Source organism: Ursus maritimus, unplaced genomic scaffold (genome assembly GCF_017311325.1).
Source record: "Ursus maritimus isolate PB19 unplaced genomic scaffold, ASM1731132v1 scaffold_10, whole genome shotgun sequence".
NCBI classification, from domain to species: domain Eukaryota; kingdom Metazoa; phylum Chordata; class Mammalia; order Carnivora; family Ursidae; genus Ursus; species Ursus maritimus.
Window position 1 is genome coordinate 7,355,556 of NW_024423344.1, and position 22,762 is coordinate 7,378,317.

At 41.2% G+C, this 22,762-nt stretch overlaps 1 protein-coding gene across 3 annotated transcripts in view; it reads left to right on the forward strand.

Moving 5' to 3' along the window:
- WASF3 (WASP family member 3) overlaps positions 1-22,762 on the forward strand; it is a 122,805-nt gene that overhangs the window by 72,833 nt on the left and 27,210 nt on the right. For all 3 annotated transcript variants that reach the window (XM_040621701.1, XM_008692165.2, XM_008692164.2), the window contains exon 3: positions 10,319-10,461. In XM_040621701.1, coding sequence (XP_040477635.1) covers positions 10,329-10,461 — 133 coding nt within the window. In that variant the 5' untranslated portion in view covers positions 10,319-10,328. The remainder of the gene's footprint in view (positions 1-10,318; positions 10,462-22,762) is intronic.

Sequence of the window (22,762 nt, forward strand, 5' to 3'; positions counted from 1 at the left end):
CCAAGATATGGAAGCAGCCCAAGTGTCCATCAATAGATGAATGGATAAAGATGTTTTTATATTTATATATGTATATTTACATATATAATGTATAGATGCATATCTTTATGCATATGTGTATGTAAATATATGGCTGTGTATATATACTGCTGTGAGGGTAGCACAAAACATCTAAGAACTATGGAACAATATCAGTAGTATAATAGACATGTAATTGGGAATCCAAAAGGAAAAGAAAGTATTGTCCAGAAGAAATACTTGAAGAAACAGTTGCTGAGAATTATCCAGAATTAATGGAAGCAAAAAAATAATTAATGAAATACATACAGATCCAAGAATTTCAGAGAACCCCACTCAGGATAAAAAGAAATGGGAACCACTCCCCCAGTTCTATAAACACAAGAACCAAGCTGCCAAAATACCAAAGGTAAAGAGGAAAGTCTTTTTTTTTTTTTTAAAGATTTTATTTATTTATTTGACAGAGATAGAGACAGCCAGAGAGAGAGGGAACACAAGCAGGGGGAGTGGGAGAGGAAGAAGCAGGCTCATAGCAGAGGAGCCTGACGTGGGGCTTGATCCCATAACGCCAGGATCACGCCCTGAGCCAAAGGCAGACACTTAACCGCTGTGCCACCCAGGTGCCCCGTAAAGAGGAAAGTCTTGAAGGCAGCCATAGGCAGAAGAAACATTACAAATGGAGGAACAAAGATAAGAGTAATACTGGAATAACATCTTTAAAGTACTAAAAGACAAAAAAAAAAAAAAAAAGCCCAAATCTTGTCAATCCAAATTTCTATACCCAGCAAAAAATATATTGTAAAAAATAAGGGGTGCCTGGCTGGCTGAGTCTTGATCTCAGAGTAGTGAGTTCAAGCCCCAGTAAGTGTGGAGCCTACTTAAAAAAATTTTTTTTTAAATAAGGGCCATTTAAAGACGTTTTCAGACCATCAGAGGCTGGGGGAGCTTATTGCCAGACCAGCACTGTAAGAGATGTTAAACGAAGTCTAAGTGCCAGATGGCAGTTTGGATCTACACAAAGAAATGACGAGACCCTGATTTGGTGAAACATGAGGGTGAACATAGACAGCATATATTTTTTATTTTTAATTGCTTTGTACAATAATTGTTCAAAGTAAAAATAACAGTGTGTTGTGGATTTATAACATAAGTAAAATGTATGAACCACAGGACACAGCGTTGGAGGAAGAAAACAAATACCTTCTTCCAGAGTTACCGTGTTCACACTATGTTGAAGGTAGACTGTGATACGTTAAACATATATTTTAAGACCTAGGGAAACCACTTTATAAAAAGTTAAAACAAAAGTGAATAAAAGCCAGTTATAGAGATAAGATGGCATAATACAAAATAATTATAAGAAAACAAAGAGGCCAAATGGGATGTATTGAATGCAAAGAGCAGATAGGATGTATAGAAAACCACTGGCAAAATGGAAAGTTTAAATTCTACCGTATCACCATTACATTGAATGTAAATTATCTGAACACACCAATTATAAGTCAGAAATTGTCAGATTGGATAAAAAGCAAGACTGAACTACATGCTATTTTAAACCTACTTTAAATATAAAGACACAGGTTAAAGTTGAAGGGAAGAAGTTATATTGCATAAACACTGACCAAAAGAAGGTATGACTGAAGTAGACTTTGGAACAGTGATTATGTCCAAGGGCAAATGGAACATCACATAATGACACTGGGGTTATTTCACGAAGAAGACTTAATAATCTTAAATGTGTGTATAGACTCAACAACAGACTTTCCAAATACGTAAACAAAAAATGATAGAACTCAAGGGAGAAATTGGCAGATCTAACAATTATTGTTGGCAGCTCCAGCCCTCCTCACGATTCCTAGAACAAGTTTACTAAGAATCAGTTCAGAATATAGAAGATCACATCATCATCAGTCATCACAGCCGAATATGCATCTGTGTGGCATACCTGTGGAACCAAGACAAACCTTTTTTTAGGCCATAAGACAAATCTCAACAAATTTGGACAAATTAAGACAAAGCATGTCTTCTGAATACAATGAAATTAACCTGAAAATCAGTAACTGTAAGAGATCTGGAAAGATCCACCAGTTATTTGGATTCCTAAGATGACTGCTCATCCCAGATGGTCTGGTGTGGACAGGAATGGTTTGGAAAGGGACATTCAGAGAACTTCATACTGTTTTAAACATTCGTTGAATTGATTTTATGACTTTCTTAGAAAAAACATTGCAATTATTCATGCTATAGGAAATCGTGAACAGGTGTAGGTTAATTGTACAGTAAATAAAATTGGGGAAAATATTACATATCTTATTTTAGGAATGAATGTTATATTTTTGTTAAAATTAAAGTAATACCATAAGTATGTTACTTTTTTTTTTTTTTTGCCCCACACACATTTTCATGTGAGCCTCTCAACAAGCTGTCAGGCAGGCAGGGAGGGTGTAATTAGCACACACAGGGACTCGGCATTAATTTGTTAAGGTAATACATAAATCGGAGTACGGTGTACGTTTATGTTCTATATTCAACGTTGCCTTCCCCGTTTTTACCCACTTGATCCAGGTCATCCTCTGCCCGTCACCAGTCCTTTTCAGTTTTTCACGAAACCTCGTCACCAGTTGATGTGTGTCACCGCGTATTGTTCAGAGTTTGAGGACCACACCGGGGCGGGTTAGAGGAACAGGGAAGCGTGATGCGTTACAGTGATGGTGGGAGAGGCAGAGCTCAGGCTGGGGGTTCTTTAGAGCGCCCTCACAAGTGACACATATGAAGTGAATGAGCTACTCGAGTTGCTGTGAACTCCTACAAGTGCTTGCTAAAGCCTGAGTTTGTGTGCAATGTATGTATTTTGTTTTTTTAGATTTTATATTTGAGAGAGAGAGAGTGAGAGAACAAGCAGGGGAGGGGCCCAGGGAGAAGCAGGCTCCCTGCTGAGCTGTGGGGCTCCATCCCGGGACTCCGGGATCATGACCTGAGCCGAAGGCAGACACTTAACCAACTGAGCCACCCAGGCGTGCCCCCCCATCTATGTGTTTTTAATAACATTGCCATGCTGAAAAGAACACATTGGCAGTCCGTCCATGGGTGTTAGAAGCTGAGGGGATCGAGAGGGTGAAGGACACTGGAACAGGGGCTGCAGGCTAGGTTCTGATGATGCCCGGGATGGGGAAATGTGTCTTGGGCCAGCCTGAAGCAGCGAGCTGGAACCGAGTCCTCTGAATGAACGCTGGGATGCTCAGAGGGTTGTCAAATCCCTTAAAAATTGAATAGAAAAACTGCTCACCAACCTAGAGAAATGGCTTGCCATCTGCCTGGGGCTCCAGAAGTTAGTAAAAACCTTGAACTGTCAGTGAGAAATGAGAACCCCAGTCCTGTGCCAGGGTCTCAGTAGAAGTAAACACAAAATTGCCCTGTAGGGCAACTTTCCTGAAACGAGGTGCAGAGAACAAACCCCCACTGTGAGAAGTCAGTTAACAGTAATGGGTTAGCTACTCCAGGAAATCCGCGGGTGCAGCGTATACGGGCACACGTGCACTCACATGAATTAGCGCACTAAGTAAGGTACGTAATTAGTTATCTGGATCCCAGAAGTGGGCAAGATGGGTGTCAGCTGGCCTCACGCATGCTCCTCTCTGCCCCTTGTGTAAACACAGCCCTTTCTCCTGGTCGCAGTCTACTTCATCTGCCTTTATGGGGGACTCCTCTTCAATTTCTGGGCCCTGGCCCAAAGAGTCCAGAGTAGTGTCCAGAGCCAGAACGTGCAGTTCACTGGGACCCTGACCATGCCCCTGCCAAGAATGAGCCCTTCTGGGAACGCGGGCCCCTAGCCCTGCAGAGTCCGGAGGTGCAGGGATGGAAGCACAGAACCCCTCGGCATTGGTTACCCACTTGACATCTGGAGAGGGGTGTGTGCCCCTAGTGCAGGGCACCTGCTTACTGGTGGTGGGGAGGCCTCTACAGTGGTATGCAGACCACTTCCGGAGGGTCCTGGTGGGCAGAGGTGGGGGGTGTTTGGGTTCCGCATCATCATGGGCATCCATCAGAAGTCCCTGTTCCAGTTGTTAGGATCCCTGAAAGACACAGCCTCGACCTGCATAATAATGGAGCGCTTTGAGCATTCGAACATTCTGAGCTCCAGAGCTGTCCCGGTTAGGTCTGCAGTCCCATTACAGATCATAATGAGGACCTGTTTACACCCACCAGGAAGGCTCGCAGGTTCCCGCACTTAGCTATTAACTGCTTGTTAACAGCTTTCGGTACCGCATTACCCTTATGCAGGCCACCAGCGCACACGAGCAGTAACTAGCCAACTCTGCTGTTTTTGCAGGTGTTCTTTCTTCTGTGTCTCCCAGGGGCCTGCATTATTATGCCCATCACGGCATTTCTCTCTACCAGGACAGTTTCCCGGTCACTTACAACGGAAATCTGTCACAAGTGCCCCACGGTCTTGTGGCAGTGGTCTCCGTGCCCGTCCTTCTAGACGGCCTCCTCGTCGCCTGCAGAATGGTGTGTGCACGAGTCCCAAATCCCTGTCTTAGCACTTGTTCTCCCAGACCACTCTCAGAGCCACTTGTATTCGTCTGGGTCCTCGAGAGGTAGCCCTCAAGATGGAATCACACCTGTGAGGATTTGGTTAGGGGGATCTGCCTGTGTGGCAGGAAATAGAGGAAGCGAGAAAAGACGGAAGAGCCACGAAAGTGTGATGCAGATGGGGTGGGGGTTGGGTGGAAGTGTCTTCTCCTCATTGGCCGTGCCATCTGAGGGAGATTGGGCAAAGCGCTGGGGTGTCCTTGTCTGTCTCTTGTCTTTGCCAGTTTGTTACTTCGTTCTAATCTTGTGCTGCTGACTAACCTTGCTGAGCTCCATTTCCTGTGGTGGAGGAGTTACCCATCCCTGCCGTTCCAGAGAGCAGCTGCTGAGCGGGGTGTGGGGGTCCCACTTCCGAATTCCCAGGGAAAGGCTCTGGCCTGTTTTCAGCCGCATCTGGAATCTAGTTCACGGTTATATGAACCAGGTTGTCTCTCTCTAAATTGAAACATTTCCCAGAAAAGTTGGACAGACTGCAGGTTTAATAGTTATACCTTACGTAACCTCTAATAATCCTTAAACATTTGACTGGTAATCTTTGACTGTTTTTCTTAGCCTATGGAATAACTTTGAAGAATGATTTGGATGGGTCATAGTTCTTCCAGTGAAGGAGTTGAGAGGCATACTTGTTGGTGACTAATTGGGTTAGTTCATTACATGTCTGCTTTTGTCATTGCAAAGCATTTCCAAGAGTAATGACTGACCCAACATTTTCTCCTTTACCTCTACCCTGCTGTTCAATTTATTCAAAACTGGATTAGTGTCAGATAAAATAAAGGCCATCTGGGGAAAAATACATGTGTTAGAGTACTTCGCACTGAATTGGAAAGCCATAAAAGTCATTGCTAGGTAATTAGAACTTTAAAAAGGAGCTACGAAACAATTTTTCTAAAATTGGGAAGAGAGTAGCATGGCCTCTTTCTGTTGTCATTTGTATTTAGACAAGTGTGGGAGTGCCAAGTAGATGCATAACGATCGTGAGAAATGAAAGCTTGGGTTAATTAGAGCTGAAATGCTGTAGTAACTGCAGACGAATACCCAAGGAGAAGGCCAGATAGAGACGTGTCTGTCTACGCATGTGGGTGTGCAACTGGCAGACGGTTTTTCAGAGCTCAGGCTGTGTTGGGGAACTGTAAAAGTCAGTGTGGAAAACACAGGACTTAAAGACTCAGTCCCGGAATTCAGAAAGCTTCAAGTGCACCCTGGGAGGAAGTCCTAGCCTGGTACCCGGCACATAGACTCCAGCAGGTCGCTCGGAATGGTCACACTGATGAACAGCTGCCGTGGTGCCTCGTGGGAATCCTTCCCAGACTTCCCTGTTGTTTTAAAATATACTGATGATGGGTAGTAAGGAGGGCACGTATTGCGTGGTGCACTGGGTGTTATGAGCAACTAATGAATCATCGAACTTTGCATCAGAAACCAGGGATGTACTGTATGGTGACTAACATAATATAATAAAAAAACATTAAAAAAAAGGATGCCTAACCAACTGAAAAAAAATATATAGTACATTAGCAGAAAAGGGGGCATATGGTGAGGCCAACAAATAGGGCGATGGCTGCTGGTGAAAAGATAAGTGTTCCAGATCCCAAGACGGGAGGTATGCCACTTCATGAGGGGGCTACTTGGAGAAGCACCAGGTTTGAGGGCTATCTGGAGACAGAGGGAGCGAGAGAGGGAGGTGGGGGCAAGAGCCTTTATTGTGGTTTCTGTGGGAAGGGATGGGTGAGGCAGAGCAAGCAGGTTTGGGATTGGCTGAATAATTACAGCAGGCTTTGGGACATAATATTGTCCCTAGTTCCCTGGTCCCTGGCACTGGGATGGTAAGGGCAGGCGGACAACGGCCTGGGGTGTGAGAGCCGAGAGAGGAGACGTAGGCTCTGGGTTGGTAGGCTTGCATAGGAAAGGTGAGCTCCTGCGTGAGTTTGCTCACTCTAGGAATTGGCTCATTCTGGGAGGAGCAGTCTGTCCAATCCAGGGACCTCCATCTGCCTCCAAGATGTCAAAGTATCCGAATACAGGTGTAAAAGACATGGTTAATACACCTCTACAGAGTGAAGCTTTTCTCTTTTGTGTCCTAATACGTCTTCAGCAAGCCTCTGGGTTAGCACCTTCACTGGGACTGCCAGGTACCCCTGGGGCCTTCCGGTACCCACCATGTTAAGTCAGCAGTTCTCTGTGTGACCCAAGAGGGGCATGTCTGAAGTATGAAACTGAAGGATTTGGCAGTGGTGGGCAGAGTATCAGAGCAGGGTATGAGCCCTTCTAACTGAGAACGTCAGGAAAGTCGTGTCTGCATTTTTGAGATTCCCGTGTGGCAAACAGCCTGTGCTAGCTCCCACCTGTGCCCTAGTGAATGACAGGGGTATCTGATGTTAGGGAACTACCCAGTCCAGGGGAAGAGGGGAGGAAGTTGAACTAGCTGTGGCCAGGTCTGGGACATGCTGGCAGGAACCTCTGTGTGATAGGTGTATCATTAAATCTGTATGCGTTTGAATAATTGTAGGTCCAAAGAAATGTGGGTGGTGAGCTGGGGAGGTGCTGTACTGGCAAGTTTTCTGGGCATGTCCAAGGCCTAAAAATAGGGGAAAAGAGTGCCATTTATCTGAATAAATATGAAATGAATGCAGAAGAGGGGATATTCTATGCGTAGCATTCAGCTCCTGAATCTTACATTTACCCCAAACCATTGTAAATCCCTCTTTTTTTTTTTTTTTAAAGATTTTACTTATTTATTCGACAGAGATAGAGACAGCCAGCGAGAGAGGGAACACAAGCAGGGTGAGTGGGAGAGGAAAAAGCAGGCTCATAGCAGAGGAGCCTGATGTGGGGCTCGATCCCACAACGCCGGGATCACGCCCTGAGCCGAAGGCAGACGCTTAACCGCTGTGCCACCCAGGCGCCCCTGTAAATCCCTCTTTTGAGAAATTCTTTCAAAGTGAATTCATGCTTGGGCCAGTTTCACAAACCAGCATCACAGGCAGACTACCCGTGAGCTCTGATTCTTATAGAACATCCAGTTCAGTAGCTTACCTGCGCTGTCTCTAGAAGCATTTGCTGCTGGACTCCTCCCCCCGTGTCGCTCTGTGTTTCTTTGTGGGCATTATGGCTTTTGTTGCTCAGTTTTCTTCTCGATTTCATGGTGTGAGTCCCTGTTGATGAGTATTCAGTATTTTTCTTCCCATACTCTCTGCTTTTATTAAGTTTGTCAATGCTATTTTTTTCCTTGTGACGAAGTCTGGTTTTCTGATTCATTGCTATTGTGATTAGTTACCATCTTGTTGTTCTTAATGGGTTCCCCCAGAAAGTCCTGACAGCTCACAGTGCATCTTATATTTTTGCCTTGAGACGTGGAGATCTAGGATTTACATATTTTAGCACTCCTTCCTTGAGTGTGTCCCTCTTCTTTCACATAATTTTTAGACAAATATTATTATCTATTTTCTGTGGTCCAGCCTTATCGTCAGCTAGTAAACTGTTCCTTTTTTTATTATAATAGGAATAATAATTAACATTATAACATGTACGATACCATAAAATGAATATGGTCAGTCACATTTTTTGAATGCTACTATAAGCCAGCTGTTCTGAATGATTTGTATGTGTTAATAACTCATTAGATTCTCACTCTCTAAGGTAGGTACTGCTGTAATCCCCATTTGACAGGTGGGGAAACAGAGGCACAGAGAGGGGAGTGAAGTGCTATAGGCAATGCACCTAAGTCAATGGGTGAAGTAGGATTTGAATCGGAAAATATGGTCAGTATGTTGAACTATCACCTTCATGGACATAAGATAGAAATAGCCAAACATTGGATAACTGAGCAGAGATTTTCCCACTTTTGCCTTCTGTTGCTTTATTCTCCACATTACTACAAGACCCTTATTCACCCTTCAGATTTCAAGTCAGCAGTCATGCCCCGCATCCACCGGAGGCTGGCCGTGACTCTGCAGACAACTCAGCACCCCGCCCCCCAAAATGGTTTTTTGACCCTGAGTTCATGAATCTGTGTGTTTGGATCAATGTCTTGCTTCCTCACAGAATAGAGCTCCACTGGGGGAGGGACCTTGTCTGCTTTCACTCCCCACTGGGTCCTTGTCACCCCCCATACCGCTGGGTAGGGGGTAGGTGCTCGGTAAGTATTTATAGATCCATGAGCAAAGATTTTAAAGAAAGGGGGAAGAAAGGCAAACATTTATTACATGCTTACTACATTCCAGGTTCTTTAGATACAGTGTACCATTCAGTTATCGTACCAGCTGGAAATAAGTTTTACTCCAAGTAAGGGAAACCCAACTACAGTGGTTTAAGCAAATGGTATATTATTTGTCTCACATAACAAGAATTCCAGATTGGCATTTCAGGGCTGGTTTGACTGCTAACCGATGTCCTAGGCTTTTCTGTTTCCGTTCCTACAACTTGGGCAATATGATAATCTTGTCAAAATGACAGTAAATCCCAGTCATTGGATTTTTTTTACTGTTGTATGAGCAGTAGATTGGTTGCATAAACAGTAGGTTTGAAACTGTATATGCCTCCTTAAACAAAAAGTTGAGATTTTTTGTTAATTTATAATGTACTTTTTGAGGAGAGAAGTGAAAAGAATTGCCAGGACATTGCCAGGAAGGCTGTCCTGAAGTGTCTGGTGATCTTTCACTGTCCATTCTTATTTATGTCTAAGGCACCAAAAGCTGATGGGAAATTGTGTGGGGAGGGATTATTAGCAGGTGTAGCTGTGGGATGACCTGGTTGGCATTTTCCATAGGGAGAATCCCTGGCTTAGTGTCCATGTTTGTAGATGTTTCCTTTTCCAACATTCTGGGAGGAATGTCGCAGTCTCTTGGGGTGGGGAGTGAAAAGCAGGCTGTCAGTGCTCTGGGAGCCAAGTGGAGAGGCGAGCTAGGGAATGAGGGTGGGGGGAGCAGCTCTGTCTTACATCCAGTCTAGTCTTTGACTTAATACTCTTGGCCTCAGTGCATTTCCTCCCCTAACCTTTAGCTATGTTTTGTGTCTCAAGTCCAAATTCTGGAATTCACCAGAAAGTAAGACGGCTGGGTGCAGTGGAGTGGGGGCAGCCCGGAAAGGGAGACAGAATTTGTGAATGGATTTTTAAAAGCCAGCCGTCCTGTTTTCATATTCCTTCTTGTAGATCCTTGTAGTATGTCTGGTTCATTGGCTTATCCCCCCCTAGGGATCCATCCTCCCCCCACCCGTTTCATGGACACATGGTTCTCCTGAGCCTTTGCTGGGGAGGGTGGGTGAGGTTCTGTGGTTCAGGCGGGCTCACTTCCCATCTTCCTCCATTTTAGCCTGGGTATGGCCTGTTCTGTGTCTTCATCTGGTTAGGCTTGTCCAGTTTTGGGCTGCTGTGTCCTTTCTGCCCCAGCACTTCTGGGCTTATGCCTTTTCTATCTCTTTTCATTTTACTAGAGAGGAAAGGAAGGTAAAAATGCATGTATTCGGTCATTCATACTTTACTGGAAATCTTGCTTACGTTATCTTTCTATAAAAGTAGGATTGTACTCTCTGTCTTTGAAATCGATAAAATTTACGTAAGTAATTCACCATCTGTTGTGTATTTAGTTGATTCACGTAGAAAGGGTAATGAAAATTCCTGGGAAGGAATCGGTTTTCAAGGGAATTAAAACTCTAACTTTTGGAAATGTGAATATGAGCGTTTTTAAAAAAATGTCTTTTTAATTTTCAGATTGTGAGCCATGCCTTTAGTGAAGAGGAACATCGAACCCCGGCACTTGTGCCGGGGAGCCCTGCCTGAAGGGATTACCAGTGAACTTGAATGTGTAACCAATAGTACTCTTGCTGCTATCATACGCCAGCTAAGCAGTCTAAGTAAGTCATCTCATTTCTAGAACACCTGTTTTCTGATTATCAGTAACATGTTGTTAACTTTACCATTAGCAAATTGATTTCAGTTTGGTAGTTAATTTTGTCCGAAGAAGAGACCACAACTTTGAAGCAAAGAGCCCTCTCCAGCTTGCCCGATTTTCCCAGTGTGAAATAAATTACTGGTCTCGTAATACCAACTTTATATGCTGAAGATGTAAAGTTAGAATTGACCAGCTTACAAATTATTAGATAAGACCAAATGTGTGGATTCAAAGTAGTGTCAATTTTAAAAAGCTTATTAAATGAGGATAAAGTGACTGATACTTTTAAAAAAAAATGTGAATTATTTTGTTAAGCTTGGGCAGGACTAATTTTTTTTTTTAATGTGATAAATTGAAAGATTGTTAACACTTGTCACACGCCTGGCATAGAGTAGATGCTCAAATATTTGTTGATTAAATAATATTCCAAGCACATCAAAGATTAAAGCCAAAAAAAAAAACAGTGAGATTTGCTAATTTTAACATAAATGCAGGTACTAACTTCTGAATCGAGGTCAACAGCTAAGCTGATTATCCTGTATAGACAGTACTATGTGTATATTACACATGTAGATCATATAAATTCACGAAAATACAAGTATAAGGAAGACGGGACTTTCTATTATTATTAAAAAGATTTTATTTATTTGAGAGAGAGAGAGAGTGAGAGAACGCAGGAGTGGGGTGAGGGTCAGAGGAAGAGGGAGAAGCATTGACTCCCTGCTGAGCAAGGAGCCTGATGCAGGGCTCAGTCCCAGGACCCTGAGATCATGACCTCAGCCAAAGGCAGATGCTTAACTGACTGAGCCACCCAGGCGCCCCAGGACTTTGTTATTTTAATTTCGAACATTAATGTGAAATACCCAAGAAATAGTTCATTTATTTTATCTTATTTTTTTAGGGGGATGGGGAGGGATAAAGGGAGAGAGAGAGAGAGAGAGAATCGTAGGCAGGCTCCACGCCCAGTGTGGAGCCCAACAGGGGCTCAGCCTCACAACCCTGAGATCATGACCTGAGTCAAAATCAAGAGTCGGAGGCTTAAGTGACTGAGCCACTCAGGTGCCCAGAAATAGTTCATTTCTAAAGACTCAGATACGCATGAATATGCATTTTTCTTCAAAGCTTTTTGAAGTTGGAATGTTTTCCCCCCTAACTTTTACATTTATGTCATGATCTTGTTTTCTCACTTTGTCCCCCTCCTTTTTGGTTTAGATGCATTTTGGGTGACAGGTTTTCACAGTTAAGTTTTTCAGAGTCTATGTTAATAACTAGAAAAACCTCCATGATTTCACATACCAGTAGCCTCAAGCACAGGAAAATGTTTGTTAAAAATGTTCAAGAGCTTTTATTTAAATTTTGAAGAAGGAACACTGTGGTTAAGTATTTTTCTGTAAAGGAATTGTACTGTGTTGTTGTATTTTTAATATATAATCATTAGCTGAGGCAAAAGCAATTTGGAAATTACTTAAAATGTGTTTTGAAATAGATTTCTTTTGGAATCCAAACTAATTACAATTGATTTTGGGTAGTGGTTGTTGATAAAATGTATAAATTGTATAACTGTAGGAAAATAGCTTGTAAATTATTGAAGGATAAAAATATTTCTGTTTGAATTCATGTTTTTCTTAAGAATGCTTTGGTCTCTTGTTTTTATGGCTGAAATGTCTATTGATGTGGAGTATAAGAGATGAAAACTAACATAAGTGGTTAAAGTTTTAATAGTCAAGCTATATCTCATGCTGTAATAATACTCAGCCTAGTTGTGTTGGTGGTGTTTATGGTGCTTGTGAGTAAAACCCCACACACAGTATTTTCTGTTCCATGTAGTCTGCTCGTGGTAGGCAGAATAATAATGGCTCCTCCAGAGATGTCCATATCTTAATCCTGGGAACTTGTGCGACATGATGGGGAAATGAATCTGCTAATGAGATCCTAAGAGAATGACGTGAACCTTGATTATCCAGTGTAATCCCAGGGTTCCTTTAAATGTGGACAAAGGAGGTGGAGGAACCCGTGTTGGATGATGTGATGTGAGACTCAACCAACCATTTCTGGCTTTGAAGGTGGAGGAAGAGACTACAAGCCAAGGAATGTAGGCCACTTCTGGAAAGTGGAAAAGGGCAAGGAAATGGATTCTCCCCTGGAGCCTCCAGGAGGAACACAGCCCTGCCAAAACCTGAGTTAGCCCAGTGGAATCCATTTCAGCCTTCTTCTTCTTCTTTTTTTTTTTTTAAGACTTTTATTTATTTATTTGACAGAGAGCGAGAGAGAGAGAGAGAGAGAGAGAGAGAAAGCACAAGCAGGGGGAGGGGCAGAGGGAAAGGGGGAAGCAGACTCCCCGCTGAGCAGGGAACCCGATGCGGGGCTTGATCCCAGGACCCTGAGATCATGACCTGAGCTGAAGGCAGGCGCTTAACTGACTGAGCCACCCCAGTGCCCTGCATTTCAGACTTCTAACCTCTAGAACTGTGAGATAATTAATGTGTGTTGTTTTAAGCCACTAAACTTGTGGTCATTTGACACAACAAGGAAAAGCAGCAAAAGGAAACTAATGTACCACCTAGCCTTGGTTTCATTGCATCCACCTGATCCACTCCTGCCTCATGAGCAGACCATGGATGGGCACTGGACTCAAGGTCAGCCAGCCTTTGTTAGGCTGCCCCAGTGGGTCTCAACCCTGTCTCCATTAGAGGCACTGGGAGAGCTTTAAAACGAGATGCTAGGAATCCCTCCAGAGAGAATGATTGGAGTGCACTAGAGATGTGATCTGTAGAAATGGATACCGTGTATCTGGATTGAAAAGATGATCTGGGGCAGTCCTGTGCTTGCAGGAAGTTTGAAGTAAGAAACACAGCTTGCTAGTTTGTTATGGGACCTGCTGCTGAAATGTCACCCAGGACTGAAGAAGTGATGGTCACCTGCACGCTGAAGCTGGAGTTGTAGGCAGAGTGTAAGAGAAGGCAGAGGAAGTCAGCTGGTAAAGGAAGATAGAATGTGCAGATGGAGGCAGGAGCTGACGGTGAGAAAGAGCATGGGATGCAGCAGGGTAGAGAGAGACCTGTTCTCTGGACCTGTGCAGGAGGGCTTTCCCTCCCGTTCAAGGAGCAGTGCTCGGGGATCCTCAGAGCAGACCTCCTTTCTTCCCCTTTCTTGTGCGATCCATGCCTGCAGCCTGGAGAGACTTACAGAAAGAGGAGTAGAGTGATACGGATGCCAATTGTAGGAAACTAATATACTTAACTACTTACTGGTGGTAGAATAGCACATTTCTGGTTATCAATGACTTATTCGTTAATGATTATACACCCCTATAGCCCTACATAACTTCTGGGGAATTTGTAGATTTTTGCTAGGTACCATGTTCCCATATATTCAAATTAGACACTTGACTTTTTTTTTTTAAGATTTTATTTATTTATTTGACAGAGAGAGAGACAGCAAGAGAGAGAACACAAGCAGGGGGAGTGGGAGAGGGAGAAGCAGGCTTCCCGCTGAGCAGGGAGCCTGACATGGGGCTCCATCCCAGGACCCTGGGATGATGACGTGAGCCGAAGGCAGATGCTTAACCAACTGAGCCACCCAGGCGCCCCCAGACACTTGGCTTTAAAGAGCGAGAAATTTTGTCAGCATTAGATTCTTACCAGGCTTTTCAGGGAATTGAAATCTTTTCAATGAGAAAATATTGATTATTATAATGAGTTTAAGAACAGTCATAAAAATGAAAGAGGAAATTTGTAACTTGAACAGCCTTATAGTTAAAGAAAAAGTATCAAAGCTTTCTTCAACAAAATAAAAAATTAATCTAGTAATTCTCAGATTTTTTTTCTTTGTATGTTCCTAACTTCTAATGGGATTTATCTGGGGGTAGTGGGAGTGAGACAGGGAAGCCATTTTTTAACAGTTTTGGTTAATAGTGTGTCATTTGGTTTTCTAGCTATGGAGTATTGATTTTTTTTCTTCAAATGACAGTTTAGTGTAGCAGTAACTTTTAAATCAGGAGTGCTTTTTCATCATTTTCCTTGATTAATAATCTGAGTGTTCTTGTTCCTATCAGCTAGTTGCTCAATTAAAATTACAGTATCTTGCAATCAAATTCCTACTGATATTATAATGTAATTTTAATATAATTTGTTTAAAAAAGGACATGGGGGGCATCTGGGTGGCTCAGTAGGTTAAATGCTGACTCTTGGTTTCAGCTCAGGGCATGATATCAGGGTTGGGCTCCATGATCAGCAGGGAGTCTGCTTGTGGATTCTCTCTCCCCCTTACCTTCTCCTCACTCACGCTCTCTATCTCTAAATAAATAAATAAACCTTAAAAAAAAAAACAAAAAACATGGGAACATAGGGCATTTGTGCCAAGGATGACGTAAGTCTTCTTTAATACCTCTAGGGTGTTTTTTACTACTTCTTTTCTCTTTGTTCTTGTGATAATAGTGGTCTTCCTCTCCCCGACCTCATGAATGCTCCCAAGATGTCACAAAGAAAAGGGTCAGACCTTTAGTACAACCCCCCTCACCCCCAAGGTTTTTGCTTATATTAGCTGGTATTAATGAGATAATTAGAACTTAACAGAGCACAGGAAAACACAAAGGAAAAAAATTACAAAATTTTCATTAATCAGAGAAGATAATTGGTAATGCTTTGTATATATCATTGTAAAAATGGTATCTTATTATATATGATTTTGTAGCCTATACTCAGTATATAGTAAGCACCTTTTTTGATTCTTCTAAGATACAATTTTTAATAGCTAGAGATTATTATATTGATATACCATAATTATTTGGCTGTTTTCCTACTGTTAACATATAAGTTGTTTCCTTGTTTGGGGGGTGGGGAACACTATTATAAATTCCTGTGTAAACCAGTACATACATCTCTGGTTCTTTTTGGTATTTTTAAAAAAATTCTGAGACTATTGACTTTAAAAATGTCTTTCCTTTAAAAAATTATTGCAGGGGCACCTGGGTAGCTCCTTCAGTTAAGCGTCATTCTCTTGATTTTGGCTCAGGTCATGATCTCTCAGGGTCATCAGATCGAGCCCTGTGTCGGGCTCCAAGCTGGGCATGGAACCTGTAAGATTCTCTCCTCCTTCCCCTCTCCCCACTCGAGTGTGTGCGTGCTCTCTCTCTCAAATATTACCTTAAAAAAAATAAAAATTGTTACAAAATCTATTTTTGTTAATTTCCATGTTTTAGGTAATTGCATGAATAAGAAAGGAGGTCTGTTTTCTTCTCAAAGATTTTAATAAGTGGTTAATATTTTTAGTAATACTCCTTATGGTACATAGTGCTTCATATCAAACTAAATGCCAGATCAACATGAAGATACTACCTTAAGGGCTTGCTCACATTTGCTTTATCTAATCGGGTCTAAAATTTGGAGTCATATTAATTGATTATACCAAGTGCAGTTCTACTCAGAATAGAGATCTGAGTATTTTGAAGGCATGCACTGAATAGATTTCTAAGATGTTTGTAGCCAAATGGGATTTGTGAGAGGAAGGGGAGATATTCAAATGCAGTATGTGTAGGAAATAGATCACAAGTACATTTCCATGCAGTTTAAAGCTAGGGTTAAAAGGGGATGTTAAGAGAAAAAGTATTGCTCCATCTGGACAGAAGTAGATGGGAAGAAACAGCAAGAATTTTTAAAATTTTAATGCTTCGAAATAGAGATAAATGCTTGCATTTCTTGTGGACTAAAATAGAAAGCCAGTGAAGGGAGGTGAGTAATGTATACTTAGGACACTATAAGACAGAAGTTCTGTCAGCAAGCTGGAGGCAGAGTTATTGGGAATTCAGGCACCTTCCCGACCCATCGTTTGACCTGGAATATCAGAAATACTTCCTTGAGGGCATTATAAAAGTAATTATGTGAGTGAGGTTGTTTTTCATTTCTCCCTTTCCTAGATGGATCTCTACATAGCAGAGTTTAAATGTAGAATAATTCATAACAGCACAAGTTGGAGAGTCAGCCAAATCTGAATGTTTAGTCCTTCTCTGGTTTATTATCTCTTCTTCCTATTTCATGAGTATATAGGCTTATGTGATTTATAGATGTTTTTCTAATTGTTTTGATTTACACTGTTACTAAAGCAGACCATCTAAAAACTTTGAGGGAAGATTTTAAAGGTTCTTAATATTCTAAAACTTTACTATGTTCACTTCCATATTAGGAACACAATTGCTGTTATCAGCAGTCTAAAGTAGTATTCTTCTGTAAAGCACGCCCTTTTATAGGACAAAACATTTTCTACCTCAGTCTCTACTGTTCTTCTATATACGTTGTTCAGTGAAAAAATAAAACTATAAGACATGTGGAAAAGGAGAAAAATGTGACATAATTTTTATTTTTTTTAAGATTTATTTATTTTGAGAGAGAGCGCACGTGTGTAAACACACGTACACACACACATACTACCCAGCAGGGGGAGAGGCAGAGGGAGAGAATCTTAAGCAGACTCCCCACTGAGTTCAGAGCCTGACGCAGGGCTCAATCTCAGGACCCTGAGATCATGACCTGAGCCAAAATCAAGAAGTTGGACGCTCAACCCAGGAGCCCCAAAATGTGATGCATAATGGAGAAAAAAAGAAGTTGGTAGAAGCAGGACCCACAGATGACCCCAATTTTGGATTAGCAAATAAGGACTTTAAAATAGCTATGAAAAATATATTGAAGGGACTTCCATCCAGTCTGGCATTTAAGGAGCTTAAAAATCATTTCTGGTCATACAGCAAGAAAAAAACTGAACAAATTGAAAACCTAACAGCTTTTCTTCGATCTGTCAGAGAACCGAGGTCACAGTTCAGACCACTACCCCCAAATCTGGAAAGACTGGTGGATTACTGGGGGCTCAGTGAGAACAAGTTTGAGTGTTAAAAGCTCTAGGGGGTCCCTTCTTAGTGGGGACTCCCGCACTTCCGAGAGTTTTACCGTCAAGAGTCCTATCAGGTTCTCACAGTGAATATCAGAGAAAAATCCCCTGTGCTTCCCTCAGAGGCAGGGGAAGAGTAACCATTTTGAAATACAGCCGTGGCATTTGTGTTTTCTTAGCGCCTGCCCTCAAAGGAAACTGTTTCAATGGAGCCTAAGGGAGTTTGGTTTTACCAGAGCCTAACCAACCCCCGGGGGGGAGGGAAATACCTACTCCAGCCCCTTCTTGCCCTCCTTTCTCATCTAAGGGGGAGGGGCGTGAGACCCAGGGACATAGGCTCACTGGAAGACTGAGACCAGATCATAGGACTACTATCGATAGATGAAGGGCCAAGGAAGATACGGATATATGTGTATACAATGGGATATTATTCAGCATTGAAAAAGAAGGAAATCCTGCCATTTGCAACATGGATGTACTTATGGGACTTTGTGATAAGTGAAATAAGCTATACAGAGAATATTATATGATCTCATTTATGTGTGGAATCTTTAAAAAATAATTTGGACACATAGAAACAAGAAGTTAGAATGGTTATTACGAGGTGAGGGAGGGAAAACAGGAAGATGCTGGTTAGAAGGTACAAGCCTTTAGTTACAGATGAATAAATTCTGGGAATCTAATGCACGACATGGTGACCATAATTAAAAATACTGTATTGTACATTTGAAATTTCCTAAAAGTATGTCTTAAGGGTTCACACACACACGCAAAGTTTGTGAGGTGATGGTATGTAAATTAGCCCAATTATGGTAATCATTTCACAACATATATATATATATATATCACATCCTATTTATATGTCATTTCACAACATATATATATATATATATCACATCCTATTTATATGTCAAATCATCGTTGTACACTTTAAATGTACACAATTTTATTTGTCGGTTAAACCTCAGTACAGCTGGAAAAGAAGGTCATAGGACTCTAGAACACTTTCCTTCCTGCCACACCTTCCCAGCACATCACTACAGGCCTTCATACCCCAGTTCCTTTTACCCAGTACAGCATGCCTGGCTTTCAACAAAAAAATTAAAAGGTAAAAAACACAGTTTGTGAAGAGACAGAGTAAGCCTCAGAACCAAAGTCAGATGTAGTAGGGATGTTGGAATTAGCAGACCAGGAATTTAAAATAGCTATGATGAATATGTCAAAGATGTGATGGAAAAAGTAGAAAACATTCAGAAATAGATGGGTCATATCAGCAAAGATATTGAAATTCTAAGAAAGCATTAAAAAACACATTGAAGGACAGAGTAAAAAAGGTGAATGGCATACATGAAGAAATAGGGAGTTTAACAGAGAAATGGAAACTAAAGAGAAAAAAAAAAACTGAAAATGCCACTATCAGAAGTAAAGGAATTCACTTGGTGGCCCCAACTGAAGACTGTCGAAGCAGAAGTAGCTTGGAGACGAGCCAATAGAAATTATTCAAACTAATTTGCAAGAGAAAATGAGAAAGAAAAGAACAGAGAATCCAAAATGTGGGACAATATCAGAGGGTCTAATACCTAGGTAATTGGAGTCCCAGGAGAAGAGGATAGAGCAAGAATAAGGCTGAAGAAATAATGAATGAGAAGTTTTGAGTATTGTTGATAGTTATCAACCAACAGGTTCGAGAAGCTCAGCAAATTTCAAGAAGTGTAAATTAAACAAAATCCCATTTAGTCACCTCATAGTAATACTACTAAAAGACCAAGGTAAAGAGAAAATGATAAGCAAGAGGGGAAAAGTACATATAGGGCGGGTACGGTGTTCAGCATGACCGCTGATTCTCATCAGAAATGAAACCCAAAATGAAATATGAATGAACTGAGTTGAATGGAAATGAAAGAGAAATATTTTTATTTTATTCAGACAAAATCTGAGAGAATTCAGTCTTCAGTAGACCTGCAGTGCCAAAAAATGCTAGAAAAATTCTTGAGGCTGAAGGAAAATGATACCAGATCTGCAAGAAGGAATAAAGATGAACAGAAAAAGTAAATATGGTAGTAAATATAAATGCTCATTAAAAATTATATATTTATATCTGTTTGTTTAGAAGTCTGCTGACTGTTCAAAATGTATCGTAGAGTTCATACCCTATGTGAAATTAAAATACATGGCAGGGAGAGCTGTAAGGATAGAAGGGGGGTAAATGGAACGATAGTGTTGTGTTGTACCTTGTTTTACGAAGTACTGTATTATTTGAAAGTACATCATGATGAATTAAGAATGTGTATTTTAATTTCCAGTAACCTCTAGGATAACACATAGAGGAGATAAAATGGAATCCTAAGATAATCATTTGATTTTCCCAGAAAAAGGCAGGAAAGGAAGAAGAAAGGAACAAAGAACAGAAAGGACAAATGGAAAAGCAGTACCCAGGTGATAGAATTAAACCCAGCCCTATCAGGAATTACATTAAATGGAAACATTTTGAACACCCACTTAAAATGTAAGGCAGAGCTTATCAGGTTAGGTAAAAAAGCACTAAAATACATGCATTTTTAAGGATGAAGGCACAGATTTAAAGAAAATAATGTAAAATAGATACCATGTAAACATAAAGCATAAGCAAGCTGATTGGCTGTATAAATGTCAAGTAAACGATAAAACGGAGATAAAGAAGGAGGTTCCATAGTGATGAGTCCATTTGTCAAGAACTCACAATTTAAAATTTTGATTTAAAAGAATATGAAATAAAAATGGAACCAAAAAGGAGAAATAGACCTTGCAGAATCACAATTGCAGATTTTAACAAAAACCTCTCAGTGAATGATAAAAATAGACAAAAATCTATAAGAATATAAATGGTTTGATCAACAGTACTAACCAGTCTGATTTAATTGACCTTTATAGAACACTGAAGTCCCAAATTATAGAATATACATTCTTTTAATGTTCACATGGAATGTTCACCAAGATGAACATAAGCTCAGCCATAAAATAATAACGTTTGAAAGATTGACATCATAAAGAGCATGATGATAATGAGACAGTAATTATAATAATCTTTTTAGATAATTCTGACATATTGGAAAATGAAGTAATATCTTTTAAAATAATCCTTGGGTCAAAGAAGAAATAAAAAAGGAAATTAGAAACTATTTCTAACGTGTGTGATAATGAACCAAGTATTTGTGGGATTTACTTAAAGAAGTGCTTAGAGGGAAATTTGTACCTTTAAATGCTTATGTGAGAAGAGAAGAGAGATTTAAAATCATGAGCACATTCCTCAGGTGAGCTCTCAATGTTGATCAGCAATCCTGCTGTAATTCCTTTGTTAATTAGTTTTCCTGCCCTAAGAGTGCCTATTTCATATCTTTCTTTCCACCTCAAACTTCCTCTTCTGAGCTGATAACTTGCTTCTTATTTCATTGGGAAAATAAAAGCAGTCAGAGGAGAAACAGACATCCCCTTCTGCCAGATCAGTCCACTGATATGTTCTGTACCAGTGTGTCCCACTCACCCTCCTTTAAAATGGTGAGTGATGATGTTTCCATCAAAAACACTGGACCCCTCACATCCTCATGCTCACTCCAGGGCTATATTCACCCTCTCTCTTTTCTGCATCATCTCCCCCCCCACACTCCATCTACATCATGCCTACCAAATATTAATATATGCAGAAATCTCCTGACTTAAACCTCAGACCATCCTCTGCCTGTTTCCCCATTTCTTGCTCCCCTTCACAGCAAGATACCTTGAAAGAACATTCATACTCTCACTGCCTTAACCTCTTCATTTTCTCTCGTCCCCATTAAAGTTTTGTCCCATCCACTCTTAAGATTGTGCTTGTCAGCATTACCGGTGACTTCCCCATTGCCAAGTCCAGTGCTTAGTCGTGAGTCTGGGGAACATTTCTTTACCTGGCTGCTGGCCAGTACCCTCCGGTGTTTCTCCTCCCTCAAAAGCTATTCTTTATTAGTCTCCTTTGATGACCTTCCCAACCTCTGCATGTGGGAGTGCTCCGAGGCTTGGTCACTGACACTCTTCTCTTCCTGTTCCCATTCCCTAGGTAATTGAAACGCCACCTTTACGGTGATGACTTCCAAACGTATGTCTTCAGTCTTCATTTTCACCTCTCCCCGAGATTTCAAACTTGTGTATACAACTGCCTACAGGAGATCTGCACTTGGATTTCTAATAGGCACCTCACATTCTGCATGTCTAAAACTGAATTATTTCTTGCTTCTCTCTTCCCCTCTTCTTTGTTAGCACATGAGAACTCTACTCTTCCAGTTCTTGTTTGTGTCTTTTCTCTCTCTCATACCAGATATCTTCAAACTATGTACCAAATCTGTATACCTGCTGGCCCCTCTGCTGCTAATGTTCTGGTCTGAGCCACCAGTGCATCTCTGCTCAACAGCAGCCTCCTGTCTGGTCTCCCTGCTCTACTCGTCACCCCACTCCACAGAGAAGGAATTTATCTGTCTGCTGTCTTCTAACCACTCTTCCCTCCATTCACTGGGGTCCAGCCATATTGACTTCCTGGAGGCTGCCTTCCCACACCAACTGGGTTTCTGCCTTCTGCCTGGAAGGTTCCCCCCTGAGATATCTACATGGTTCCCTGGCCTTTTGTGACCACCTATGTACCACCCAGTTCCTACCACTTTCTGTTCCCTCACTGTCTTATTTTCTTCATAGGACTTAGCATCACGTGATGTTATCTGTTTGTATATTGTCTGTGTATAACCTAAGCTTTGTGGCTGTGTTCACTGCTGTGTTTCTTCAAGCAGCTGGATGGTGCCTGGTACACAGTGCTTATTAAATATTTGCTGAATAAACTGAATATGCTTAATAATCATCCTCTATTTTCTTAGTTCTTACAAAATGCTAGAAAGAATATTTTTGAAGAAGTATACAAAAAAGTTCACTGTGGTTAACTATGGGTGACATTTCTTATTTATTTATTTATTTATTTATTTATTTATGAGAGGGAACACAAGCAGGGGGAGTGGGAGCGGAAGAAGCAGGCTCCCAGTGGAGAAGCCTGATGCGGGGCTTGATCCCAGAATGCCGGGATCACGCCCTGAGCTGAAGGCAGACACTTAACCACTGAGCCACCCAGGCATCCCGACATTTCTTACTTTTTATTTTTCTAAGTTTTCTGGATTTTCTGCCACGAACATATATTGCTTCTATACTCACAGACAGATTTCAGTAAGAATCAGGGTGTATATTATATTTTTTTGTCTTACACAGACTTATAAACATAACAAAGATGAAAGAATGTTAGCAGTGGATGTCTTGGATTGGACTTCAGGCCATTTCCCCTATTGTTTACCTTTCCATGTTTTCTGTATTTCTTCTAATAAGCATGGATTGCTTTC